This window comes from Meles meles, chromosome 3 (assembly GCF_922984935.1).
Source record: "Meles meles chromosome 3, mMelMel3.1 paternal haplotype, whole genome shotgun sequence".
In the NCBI taxonomy this organism is placed as follows: Eukaryota; Metazoa; Chordata; class Mammalia; order Carnivora; family Mustelidae; genus Meles; species Meles meles.
The window spans coordinates 58244845-58257638 of NC_060068.1; the positions used below are offsets into that span (position 1 = coordinate 58244845).

General features: G+C 38.5%; 1 protein-coding gene across 1 annotated transcript in view; it reads left to right on the forward strand.

Moving 5' to 3' along the window:
* The first annotated feature begins 1984 nt into the window (after positions 1-1984).
* SLCO4C1 (solute carrier organic anion transporter family member 4C1) overlaps positions 1985-12794 on the forward strand; it is a 64448-nt gene continuing 53638 nt past the window's right edge. The window contains exons 1-2 of the mRNA XM_045998905.1: positions 1985-2373; positions 6017-6280. Coding sequence (XP_045854861.1) covers positions 2028-2373; positions 6017-6280 — 610 coding nt within the window. The 5' untranslated portion in view covers positions 1985-2027. The remainder of the gene's footprint in view (positions 2374-6016; positions 6281-12794) is intronic.

Consider the following 12794-nt stretch of genomic DNA (forward strand, 5'->3'; position numbering starts at 1 on the left):
ATATGTATTTTTTATCTCAATCCCCTGCTCAGTAAATAAAGCAGATATAACTGAAACAAAATTTTCACAAAATAATAGCTATCATGTGTCATGCACTGTGTATTTTCTTCTGAATTCTAGTTTATTTCATTAAGAAGTAAAAGTGTTTGAAAAAATTCCTCTAGACATTTTAAATGAGCTTAGCTACTATAGTTAGAAGAAATAAATACATCTTGTTTTTGGATGGGGTAACTTTTCCATCACTATCTTCTCTAGGATTAAGGCTATGCTTGGATATGATCATTATATACTACCAAATCATTGCTGTTTAGGAGGTCTTAGCACTGAATCTCGAAGTAGCTTCTTGGGCAGGCAATCAGCCAGATGTTTAATGAAGACAGCAAAATGTGGAAACTCTCTCCAGATTATGATTAATTTTTAGTGAAGTAATCTTTAATGCAAGGAGCCTTATAAATAAATAATAGTACTAGTGTATTGATAACAATATAATATAGTGGATATAGTGTCTAGACATCTGAGACCGATATCAACTTTACTAAAGGTAGTCCAGACACATTGTTTTGAAGTTTTTTTTATAATCAATAATTAGATTTGAGGAAGTAGGTTCCTTAATACTCTGAAGTCTTATGAAACATAACAGTTTTGTGTATACAGGCCCATTACACAGCAAAAAGGAAATATATGTGATTTATATTCTGTTCCTTATCACAATACACATTTAATTTACGGCAAGATAAACATCTTGAGATATTGATATAGCTTTAAAAATGTCTTCATTTAAAATATATTATTTTAGTATGCATGAGTCTGTCTTCAGAAGGCAAAGAGGTTGGATCCTTTGAAATCCTAATCATGTCCCGATGATGTCACTCCTTGGTTCCATACCTTCCAATTCACTCACAATGGAAGCCGAAGTCCTTATAATGGCCTCTAAGGTTTAGCCCCAATCTCTTCTCCCCCCCCACCACGCCCCCCATCTGCACCCCTTCACCTGCCTTCAACTCCTACTGTTCTCCAACCATTTCATTCACCCCAGCCATTCTGTTCTGCACATGAGACTCTCGAGTCCCTTATCTCCTTCAGGTCTTTGCTCAGACTCAGTGAGGCCTTTCCTGTCCACCATTTTTTGATGAATAAACGAAAGAATGAAGGAATTTTTAACTATGGCATAATGTTCGGTTCTTCAGAGTGTGTGTTTTTAAATTTATTCCTCAGGTAGAAATTATTACATGAATATTAGTATTGTTGATCTTAGCTATGCAATATACAGCAGAAAGAATATCATATATAGGCTTTTAAAGATTTCTAATTTCTGTATCTTCAGTTTTGGGGTAGTCAAGCAAGCAGGTGGTTATGTTGTCACGTTAATGGCCGTGGTCATGGGGAGTAGGCCGGTGGGGATTTCCATTTCTAGGGAGGATGACAGGTAAAAGTCTCACCATGATGCTCAAAATCCGAAGTATTGTCTTTGTCGCTGCCTGATTCTTGGCATTTCAGACCTAGTCCGGTTTGGTAGCCAGCAAAGGAAGAAAACCGGCAGGATATTTTCTGGAATCATCTCCTGATGCAACTGCGTTTACAGCTTTCCTGTCAGGACCCAGAGGGAGCTTTATGGCCATCAGACTCACAATGTCTGGTTAGTTCCCAGTCCCTGGGCTCTGGGAAGAAGCGCGGAGGCCTGAGGGGCTTTCGCGGGGTCACCCGGCGGCATCCGGGCCGCACGGCCGCGCCCGGCATTCCAGTTGGCCCCTGCGGCAACAGGTGAGGCCGGGCCGAGCGCCAATCACACAGTCAGCCCGCCCGGCGTCCGCGCTCTGCTCTCTAGGCGGCGGCGAGCTGGAGGAGGAGGATTCCGGCGGCTGCGCGGCGGCGGCGGCGGCGGCGGCTTGGCCCTGCAAGAGTTACGGCACGGAGGAGGGAAGTGCTCCCGCAGGGGGGCGCTGCCACCTGCGCGGGGGAGGAGCCAGAGAGGAACCGGGTTTTTCTGCCGCTCGAACGCACTGGAGTTGGGAGAACCCATCCTGACCATGAAGGGCAGCAAAGGCATCGAGAACCCGGCTTTCGTCGCCTCCAGCCCAGACACCCCACACCGTTTGTTTGCATCGCCCTCTCACGTCGAGGTCTCTGACTTGTCCATCAATACCCGGCGACAGAATTCGCAGCCGCGGGAGCCTCCGGAGCCCCACAAGTCACCGGAGCCACCCCGGCCCCCGGCGGATCCCGCTGTCTCCCAAGAGCTGTCCGTTCCAGAGTCGCTGTCCGAGTTTGAGGAGGGACCCTGCGGGTGTGGGAACTTAAAACCGCAGAGGCTCCAGCGCTGCAATACGCCCCAGGGCTTTCTACTTTATTACTGCCTCTTGGCCCTCACGCAAGGTAAGGGCCAGCGCCCGCACGAGAGGGCAGGGGGCCCAGCGAGGGCGAGGAGAGGCGCGCGGAGCTGGTGGGGCGGAGAGGGCAGGTGTGCGCGGAACCCGCATGGTCGAAGCGCTGGGCGAGGCAGCCCCCGGCCTGGGGACTTGCAAGCGCTCGCACAGACGCCGGCAGGCTCAGACATCCGCATTCGAGCTTTTCCTTTGTACCAACTTTTAAAACTTGCCGTATGAGCTTTTTCTCCCCCCTTTTGTGTTCTATCTCAGTTTAGCCGTTTCCGATTCCTTAAAGGAAGTGGAAATTACTGGAGCCTTCCTTTGGGAAGAGTTTACACCGGGGGTATCCTTTCTGTGCTACAAAAGCATGTATCTTGCTAAACTCCTTATTAAAGGGATTTTATTTTATTTTATTTTTTACATTGTTTCTGGAAGGGAAGGGTTAATTTACAGGGGAGGGTAAGGTAGTTCTCAAAGGAGACATTTGTGGAATAGGTTAGGTAGCAGCATTCATGTATTGTGAGTACATTTCGTCTGAGTTGTGTGTGGGCACAGGTGGAACCCAGTGAATGTTAGCAAAGGCCCGAGGCGTTGTTGAAGGGTGAGGCTTTTGAAACGCAAAGGAGTTGTGCAGTGTGTTTTGTTCTAGGATCTCTTTTAGGGTCTCTTGGGAGTTACTGATAAAGTCCACGTTTATACCCTTAGGAGTTTGCAGTCTAGACCTGGTTTGGAAGAGTGAGTGGTAGAATAGAGGAAGAATGGCTCCCAGGAAAGAAAGCATGGAGAAGGTAAAAGCTGTTGCTGTGTTGCCTAATGCAGGGGGTGAAAGAAACGGGAAGGGAAGTTACACTAAGGTGACACACATTGAGGAGAGGTGGTCATTAAGATGGAGCATCCTGAAGGAAATGCTGAAGGTTAGTTAGAATTTGATGGTATGTAGATATTTTTTGGTGACTTGAGCCTTACTTTCAAAGTATTTTGTAAAAAGGCCATCCAGGGCTGATTGGAATAAGTGTAATCCAAGAAATATTTTTGAGGAGGGGGAGGAGTTGGAAATTGCTCTTTTTTAAGATTAACAGAAGAGTAAATCTAAATATATTCTTTCTTTTTCTTTTCTTTAATTAACATATAATGTGTTATTTGCCCCAGGGGTACAGGTCTGTGAATCATCAGTCTTACACAATTCTTAGTACTCACCGTAGGGCACCCACCAAGTCCATTACCTAGTCAACCTCTCCCTCCCCCCCACCCCCCTTAGTTTGTTTCCTGAGATTAAGTCTCTTATGGTCTGTCTCCCTCCCCTTCCCATCTTGTTTCATTTTTCCCCTCCCTTCCCTCTCCATTCTTTCTATTCTTATTCCTGCTCCCCTATCTGAAAGGAACTCAGAACTCAGTGCCCTTTGCTTTTGCACATAATAGGTGTTCAGTAAGTAAGCATTGATTGCAGGTCAACTGCAGCTTTTCTGCCAAAGGTTGTTTTGTGCCAAAAAGTTATTTCCATTTCCACCTTTCTTGTCCCCACCCAAGTTCACCTTCTCTCAACGTCTTGGTCTTAGTTGTCCAAAATCTGTGACCAAATATTTCAGTGCCATAGGAATGCAAAGTTCAAAGAAGTTGGACACAATTAAAATTTCTTGTTTTATCTTAAAACATATTCAGAAATTTCTGTATTCAGGAACACATTCTTGAATTCCCAAAGGAAGTCTCCAGTAAAATATTGTTTAAAATTATGAACAAATGTTATTGACAGCTGTAGAAAGATGGGTCAGGTTTAGCCTAGAGTTATATCTACCTAGCGGTCCCCAATTTAACAAGCATAATCCTAGATGAAGGTGACCCAATATATTCTTGTTTCAGTTTAAATCTGAATTATTACCATTTAAGTTTGAATTATTACTTAATCATGTTTCTTAGACATGATCCCTGGGAGGTCCATTTACATGGTATATTAAGAAGTGTTTGGGAAAAACAAAAACCCTAATCTTGTCAGGTTAGTTTACTTAACCCAGAATTTCTCAAAGATAAACAGGGTTTCTCTTAGCACTTAACCTTCTAATGTGCCTCCTGTTTTCATGCATTATTTCCTGAAGTTTCCTCTATTAAAACAGAGTTCTTAGAACTTCTGTAGCATTGAATTCAGAGTGGTATTCATAGGCTTTAAGTGCTAAATCTCCATAAGAGTTTATAAATTTACTTTTTCAAAGAAGTTGTACCATGAAGACAGTTGAGTTATCATGACTAACTTTTAATCATTATATCAAGTGTGTTGGGAAATTGATTTTTTGAGGGGGGAGGGAGTTGCTCTTTGGATGGGGAAACTTTCATATTCTCAGATAAGTTTATCTCATAAACATGTCATTCCTAGGTACATTAGACACTATACCTTTAAATTTTAAGAACTGTAAATTGGCTTTTGACTTACTAAATTGGTATAAAAATAAAATCATGTTAGGACTTTTAAACCTTGTTATATTGATTTTCTTCAAATATATTTACAGTTGCAGTCTTGATAAAACAAAATTTAAAGAAGTTGTAGAAATCATGACTTGTGTATATTCTGTTAATTAATGAGTGAGAATGAGTCATGGTATCCTCTTAAGTAAAGGGAGTAACTAGTTAAAAACTGTATAATTTGATCAGATGCTTTTTATTTTCAATTTATACTAATGTTTAAACTCCTGTAAGTTTAATCTGTATCTGGACAAAACCTTTTTGTTAAGTCAGTCACAATTAGATTTGCAGCTTTTCGTTGTTTACCTTATAGTCTTCCATCAGAGTTGTAATTAACAGATGAAGTGTATAGTTTTTCGTTTACTTTGCATATGATTTAGAATGCCAGTAGTTGAAATGACTCTTAGTGTGTTTATTTTTGTTCTAGGACCTCTTAAGTTATAACTTTCATGTCTATAAAAGTTTTAGAGGAAAAGATGTTTGAAGCTAAATTTCACCTTTCATAAGACTAAGTCAAGGATCTCTAGTCATATATAAATACGTTTAATAATTGAACAACCTGGGGCGCCTGGGTGGCTCAGTGGATTAAGCCGCTGCCTTCGGCTCAGGTCATGATCTCAGGGTCCTGGGATCGAGCCCCACATCGGGCTCTCTGCTCTGCAGGAAGCCTGCTTCCTCCTCTCTCTCTGCCTGCCTCTCTGCCTACTTGTGATCTCTCTCTCTGTCAAATAAATAAATAAAATCTTAAAAAAAAAAAAAAATAATTGAACAACCTGGGAAGCATTTGGGCATTACTTTAATGACCTCTGAGTCACCTGTACTTTTTTGTATTCTTCTGAGTGAGGTCTAAGAGAGTATGTTACTCTTGGAGTCTTGCGGACTGGCTTCATGAGAATTCACCAGTCTGATTTTTTATTTGTTATATAGAGAAAAATGAAGTTATCTACAATTTAGTTTATGGTAAGCATTGATTTTATTTAACACCTGAAAATTCACAAGTGTACCATTTAAAAGCAAACTGATTTTTAAGGAAGTTCGTTTGAGTTGCTAGCTTTGCAACTGTGGGACTTTTAAATTTGGCACATTAAAAAAAATCAACATAAATGAACACTTAAACTTTAGTCATAACCAAAACTCATAATGCATGTGGTGAAGTTAATAAAAATCACGTACATAACGTTTTCTTTTCTCTCTTTTAGGTATTATCGTAAATGGCCTTGTAAATATTAGCATTTCCACTATTGAGAAGCGCTATGAAATGAAGAGTTCTCTGACGGGCCTGATATCATCAAGCTATGATATCTCATTTTGTTTGTTGTCTTTATTTGTGTCATTCTTTGGTGAAAGAGGACACAAACCAAGATGGCTTGCATTTGCATCCTTTATGATAGGACTGGGAGCACTTGTGTTTTCAATGCCAAAATTTTTTAGTGGAAAATACCAATTGGGGTCCTTTTTTGAAGGTAAGTTTCTGTTATGTTTCTGTTTGTTTTAATTTAAGAAGTACTTTAAAACAAGGCCTTTAATTCTATATTGCAACTTACTTGTACAGGTAAGAAGGATAAGGGCTTAGTCTCCTTCACTATTTACTGCTTTGTTTTGATGTGAATTGTATGAAGTAGATTAGTGCATTATTCTTTGCTTCAGTGGTTGTTCACGTTATTAATCCTCTGAATCTTATTCCCCAAATTACCCAGTCTTCCTCAAAAAGCAATGATCAGTTTTCCTTTGCACTTGTAATGTCACTGGGGTTTTAAGAGCTATAGTTTTCCCGTGCACGCGCGCGCGTGTGTGTGTGTGTGTGTGTGTGTGTTTTGAGTCACTATTTACTTGAGAGAAAGAGAATGAGAGAGCATGAAAGAAGGGAGGGTGGGAGGGAGAAGCAGACTCCCCACTAAGCAGGGAGCCCAATGCCGGGATTCCCTGGACTCTGAGATCATGACCTGAGCCGAAGGCAGACACTTAAACAATTGAGCCACCCAGACATCCTCCCACCGCCCTTTTCTGGTTTTATTTGCTGTGCTTACAGCTCTGCACTCTGGACATGTTGATTCCTAATTCCTGAGAAAAGAGAGATGAAATTTTTAGAACTGAAGCCTTTCCTAAGAACCGAAGCTTGCCGTACTTATGACTGTATTAGAGACACAGAACTTTATGAGTTATCTAATGTGTTGCTCTGGTTAGTTGAAAAAGTACATTATTCAAAGGCTCAAAAGGAAATTTGACTGTATTTCTATGCTTTTTTTTTTTCCTCCCAAAGAATCCTTTTCAATGAAGGAAACAATTATGGTAGAGCCAGAGGGATGTTCTAATGAAGACCTTAACATTTTTATTGTCTTTCCTGGGATTTTTAATAGCAAATATTGAGAAAGAGAGGAGTTAGATAAGTGAGGAAAAGGCTTAGAGTAAGAAGAAAGGAGAACTAGGGCCTGTTGCAATATAGGCATTATTTTTAAAAAGTTAAGGTTCTTAAATTTGTGGAGTCTTAATATTGAAAATTAATATTAAAGTGTTAACATTCCTAAGACCAGCTTCCAAATTATAGAATGGCAACAAATAGGAAAATATTTTTAACAGTTTAACAATAATATTTTTAACAATTATGCAGCATGGTTTTAGGAGTATACTTAGGTAAGCAGTCTTCATTTTGGAAATAGAAATAGAATATGCAAGCATATAGGACCAATAGAGGGTGTTTTTAAAGAGTTTTGGTAGAGTTTGGAATAAATGAGATAAGGAAAGTATGTTATCAGTGAAAAGATCACTTTTATTGATTCTAGACTGGACAAGATTCTGTAAGGCCAGTGTCACATAACTTCCCTGGAGGTAGTTTTAGGAACAAGGCACACTAGGCTTTAGTATGACACTTTTGAAATCGTAACAGTGAAGTCTAACCTTGAGTCTGTCACATAGGAAACATGATACTGATTCTGTGATAGCAAAAATACTGTTCATAGCATTTACATGGTAATCTTTGTTCTAAATCAAATTCCCCAGTCTTCTAGTTGATCAGATGCCCTACTTGTTTTTAAAGTATATGAACTCTGATAATATCTCTGACTCTCAAAACTAAAACACAACACCTGTGTTCCAGTACCAAAGCCTGATCTCTCTTCAACAATCTTCTTAGCTTCATCTCTTGCCAGACACACTTTGAACTGTAGCTGATCTGAACAGTTTATAATTCACAAGGGGAAATGGCCACAAATTAAGGTGTGTGTCATTGGGGGCAGAGATGAAGCCAAGAAGATTGTTAAAACCAGGTCACATTATACTGTACTATGTAAGTTTTCACCAAGTTCTTTTTGATATGTCTTACTACTTTATTATTTTAGTTGAAGTAGATTTGAGGAATTGGCTGATTGTGAGGTTTTTAGTCTAAATTAGACTCATAATTTAAATCATAGCTTATCACTGGCAAACGGAAACAAAATCTCAGGTTGCCCTTATGTTCTGTCATTTATACAACGAATATTGCTTTGGACTCTACATGGTGCTGCGATAACAGCGAAACAGTTTCATGCCATCAGGATTTTCTGTGGTAGTGGGAAGAAATACAGAGTTCATAAACAAATGAAATAATTGAAGATTAAAGTGATTTTATGAAAGAACAAATAGTATGAAGTAATAGTGCATAAAAGAGAAAATATGTGGTCAAGGGAAGGCCGTTTTGACAATAACTGGATAATGAGGAACCAGCTTTGAAAGATGCTTTACAGGCTGGAGAAAAACATGATCAATGGCCTTGGAGGGGGAAAGAGTTTGGCAGGTTTTAGGAATTGTCACTTTAGGCAGCATGATCAAGGCAAGGGAGAACATGGCATGACATGAACTTGGAGAGACCAGTAGTTGCCAACATGAGGCATTTAGATCTTCCTTTAAGTGCTGTGGGAAGTCATGAGGAAGTTCCCCTCCCCCCTCTTTTTAAAAAGATTTTGTTTGAGAGAGAGCAGGAAGCACAGTGAGAGCAAGTGGGGGTGGGGATGGGCAGAGGGAGATGGAGAAGCAGACTCCCCACTGAACAGGTAGCCTGACTACGCAGTGCTTGATCCCAGGACCCCAAGATCATCACCTAAACAGAAGGCAGATGCTAAACTGACTGAGCCACCCAGGTGCCCCGAGAAAGTTTTCCAAAGGGATGTGCGAGACCTTCTGTTCTGATATGATCATTTTGGCTTCTGTTCTGAAGGGTGAGAGTAAATGGGAGAGAATCACCTAGGAGTTTTTTATTAGAGTCCAGGTGAGAGATAAAGGTGGTTGGACTGGATTGGTATTAGTAGAGACTTAAAAGGAGTGACTGATTCTCAATGTATTTTGAAGGAAAAAGAGTAATCTTTGGTAGACTGATTACAAAAGAGGAGTGAAAAATGACTCCTTGATACCTGGCTTGGCCGACTGGAGCCATTTACTAGAATGTAGAATAGCATTGGGAGTGGAAATCAAGAAATCAGATTGGATTTAGTGGGAGCTGAATATTATATATCTCAATAGTGTTGTAATATATATCTTTGAACATACATGTTTGTATGAATGCGCAAATTACTCTTTAGTCTTCATTCCTAGAAGGGCTCATATTGGGTTTGAAAGGCTTCCTTATTCTAATTTTTGGTAGGTAATGCCACGCTGACTTTTAGGAAGCGATGCACCAGTTACTCTCTCACAGCCAATACATGAAAATTCCTAGTTGCTATCTTGAATTTTTGCGTTTTTTTCCCTGAAAGTTTTCTTTAATAGGAATGTGTCTTTGTGGTATGTTTGTGTGTATGGGTAGGTATTCAAATAAAACAGATACAGAACTCAGGACTGAAACTCTGTTACATATCTAAAGGAAAGGGATCCAGGCATTTAGGAACAGAAGGAATGTTAGAAATCATAAATTCCTTCTTTTACACCTCTAGGAAAGAGGTGAAGTGACTTCATAGTGATTTCATAGAGTGGTCAATAACAGCTAAAAGTAATACTAGTTTTTATGCTTTGTTTAATGTTTTTAATTTTTAAAATTTATCATAGGTTTATTAACTATATTGAATAGTTCTAATGTTTTTATAAATTTATTTTTTAAGTGTTTACATATTACATAATTATTTTTGTGAATTTAAACCATTTTTCCCCAATTTCGAATAGCCGGTTATAATGATCTGTTCTTTCTTAAAACGTAGTAACTGGTCTGTTCAAGTAAGTTAATCCACTTTTGCAAATTTTGGACTCTATAACCAAAAATCTTCATAATTTGTCCAAGTCTAAGGAGAATATGCAAGAAAACAATATCAGTGGGAAAAGAAACAATTGTTGAAAACTCTCCGTAAATAGATTAGAAACAAGGGCATGTACAATCTTGTTAGGTAATACAACATAAATAACCTAAAGAGCCTCACACTAAGAAATCATTTTTTTTTTTAATATTTTATTTATTTGACAGAGAGAAATCACAACTAGGCAGAGAGAGAGGAGGAAGCAGGCTCCCTGCGGAGCAGAGAGCCCCATGTGGGGCCCGATCCCAGGGTCCTGGGATCATGACCTGAGCCGAAGGCAGAGGCTTTAACCCACTGAGCCACCCAGGCGCCCCACACTAAGAAATCATTTTATTAATTGAAATTATAGTGTAATTTAATTTGAAAACGACATTGAGAGAATTAGCATTTTCCTTTGGGTGACTTTTTGTTGTTGTTTTTTGAACTTGAGAAAAATCAGGGCTCAGGATGAAATCATTCTATAAGAGGAGGTTAATGTAATATAATATAGTTGGTAATTAGAGGAAAACAAAATGTGAAATATGAAAAGCCTGTATAATTTCCACAGGTGATAGAAAAACATAAATGAGGTAAAGAGTTAGCAAATAGGTAGAAAAGGGTGTTTGAAAACAGCTTGAATTTTCTATTCTGTAAAAATAAAATTTGGGAAATTTTTTTTTTTTTAAGGTTTTATTTATTTATTTGACAGAGAGAGAGATCACAAGTAGGCAGAGAGAGAGGAGGAAGCAGGCTCCCTGTGGAGCAGAGAGCCCGATGCGGGGCTCAATCCCAGGACCCTGAGATCATGACCTGAGCCGAAGGCAGCAGCTTAATCCACTGAGCCACCCAGGCGCCCAGGAAAATATTTTTTAAAGGGAGACTTTTATGAAGACTTAAGGGTTAGAGGTGATTATCTAACTTCGGAGATAATTTATCAAAAGGAAGTTTTGGTTGTTATTGGATACAAAAAAAGGGAAGAATTAAAATTGAGAGAAATGCTTCTCAGAAGTAATTTTTATGTATGTTAGCCTGAAAATAGAATACTGTAATAAAATACTTTCAAGTAAATAATATTTGACATTCACTTTTGATGTATTTTAACTTGTTATTACATGTTTTAATATAACCTTCAAATATTATAAAAATATAATAAGTAAATCTTTGCCACATAACATTTTGTTTTCCTCCAAGCACTTTTTAATTCCTTGTAGATGAGTGTTAATTTAATGCTGTTAAGGAAAATAATCTTTTTGTCTCTTTGAGATTTTTAGGAGAGGGATCCTTATTAAATACTTAGAAATTATAGGTAAGTAATTACTAAATCCAGTGAAGCTCTTTTTCTTTATTGACCAATAGTTGGATAACTTTTCTTAAGTCATAATATTTTCATGTTTCTCTTTTCCATTCTTTTCTCAGGAAAAGATAGCTCTCAACACTTTACATTTATTTCAGCATTAAATTTCTAATGTTTTAGATTGGTATTTCAGGAAGAATTCTGTACCGAAAGATGTTGGTTATGCTAAGTGACTATTTAAAATGTTGAACTGGGTAAATGATTAGCCTGAGACTCAAATGTGTTATTTAATTTTAGCTACTGTTTTGCCTTTTATCTTGTATTCGTAAGGATTTTTTTTTAAACATGGAATACTTGTCTAGATTGGAGAAGACATAGGGCCAAGGATCTTACAGTTTTGCAGTTGCTAATTTAATACAGTATAATTTCTCTGGGCCCCTGAATGTTCTTCTTCTTTGATATTTCTTCCTTATAAAGAATCAGTTTTATTTTTCTTATATTTCAATTTAATTGCAACAAATGAATAAAAAAAGAATATGTAATGATGTAATAAAACAAATGATTCAAAAGATTTTTAAATTCCATATGTATGGTAAAAGAGCTAGAACTAACTTTTAGGGGTAGTCAGTGCTCCAGATGAAAGTAGCACAGTTTTTAATATCCAAGGGCACTTGAGTTGCCCTAGATGCTTGCTACTGTCACTGCCCCTTAGAGACCCTGACTCAGCAAGTCCATAGTAGGACTCAGGAATTTATATTTTTTAAAACTAAGTAGGTTATCTTATCATTCCGTTTGGGGAAACCTATGTCCAGCTTGGTGCTTAATTATTTTGTACAGTTTCAGCTGTGGGCACAGAGGTTTCTTTTTCATTTCAGGATTATTGCTTTATAAATTTCTTTAAAATAGAAGTGTCACAACTGTCGTGAAAGACTAGATACTTTAATGTAGCCAGTTTTGTTGAAATTCAAATGACCAAGCTTCTGAAAAAAGGGAAACTAACAGAGAAAATTAAATAGGAGGCATGTGTCAGTGAATTGTTAGCACAGACTTATTTCTGCTCACAGCTATAATTTGTAAATAGAGATTTAAAAATACATGCCCTTGAGCAAAAGAATATAATGTCCCCGCATATCTCAAAGTAAGATCTGCAAAGCACAGCTTCTGAAGATATTAAGAGTATCTTAAAAATGTTTCATGGTTCAATGAGGTTGGGAAAATCAAAGTTAAGGGCTGTCTCTGTTACATCCCTGTAAGTTAATGCAGTTTTGAATCTTCAGTTAAGAGGATGTGATATGTACCAAAGGACTCCACTGCTTGGCCCCTTTACTCTGCTTCTGCTGCTCACTTTATGTTTTCTCCCCCAGATACGTGTTTTGGTGAACAGGCTTTGGGGACATCTGTTCTGTGCTGTCGTACATCATTTTGAAAGCCCTTGTTGAATTTAGAATCTTG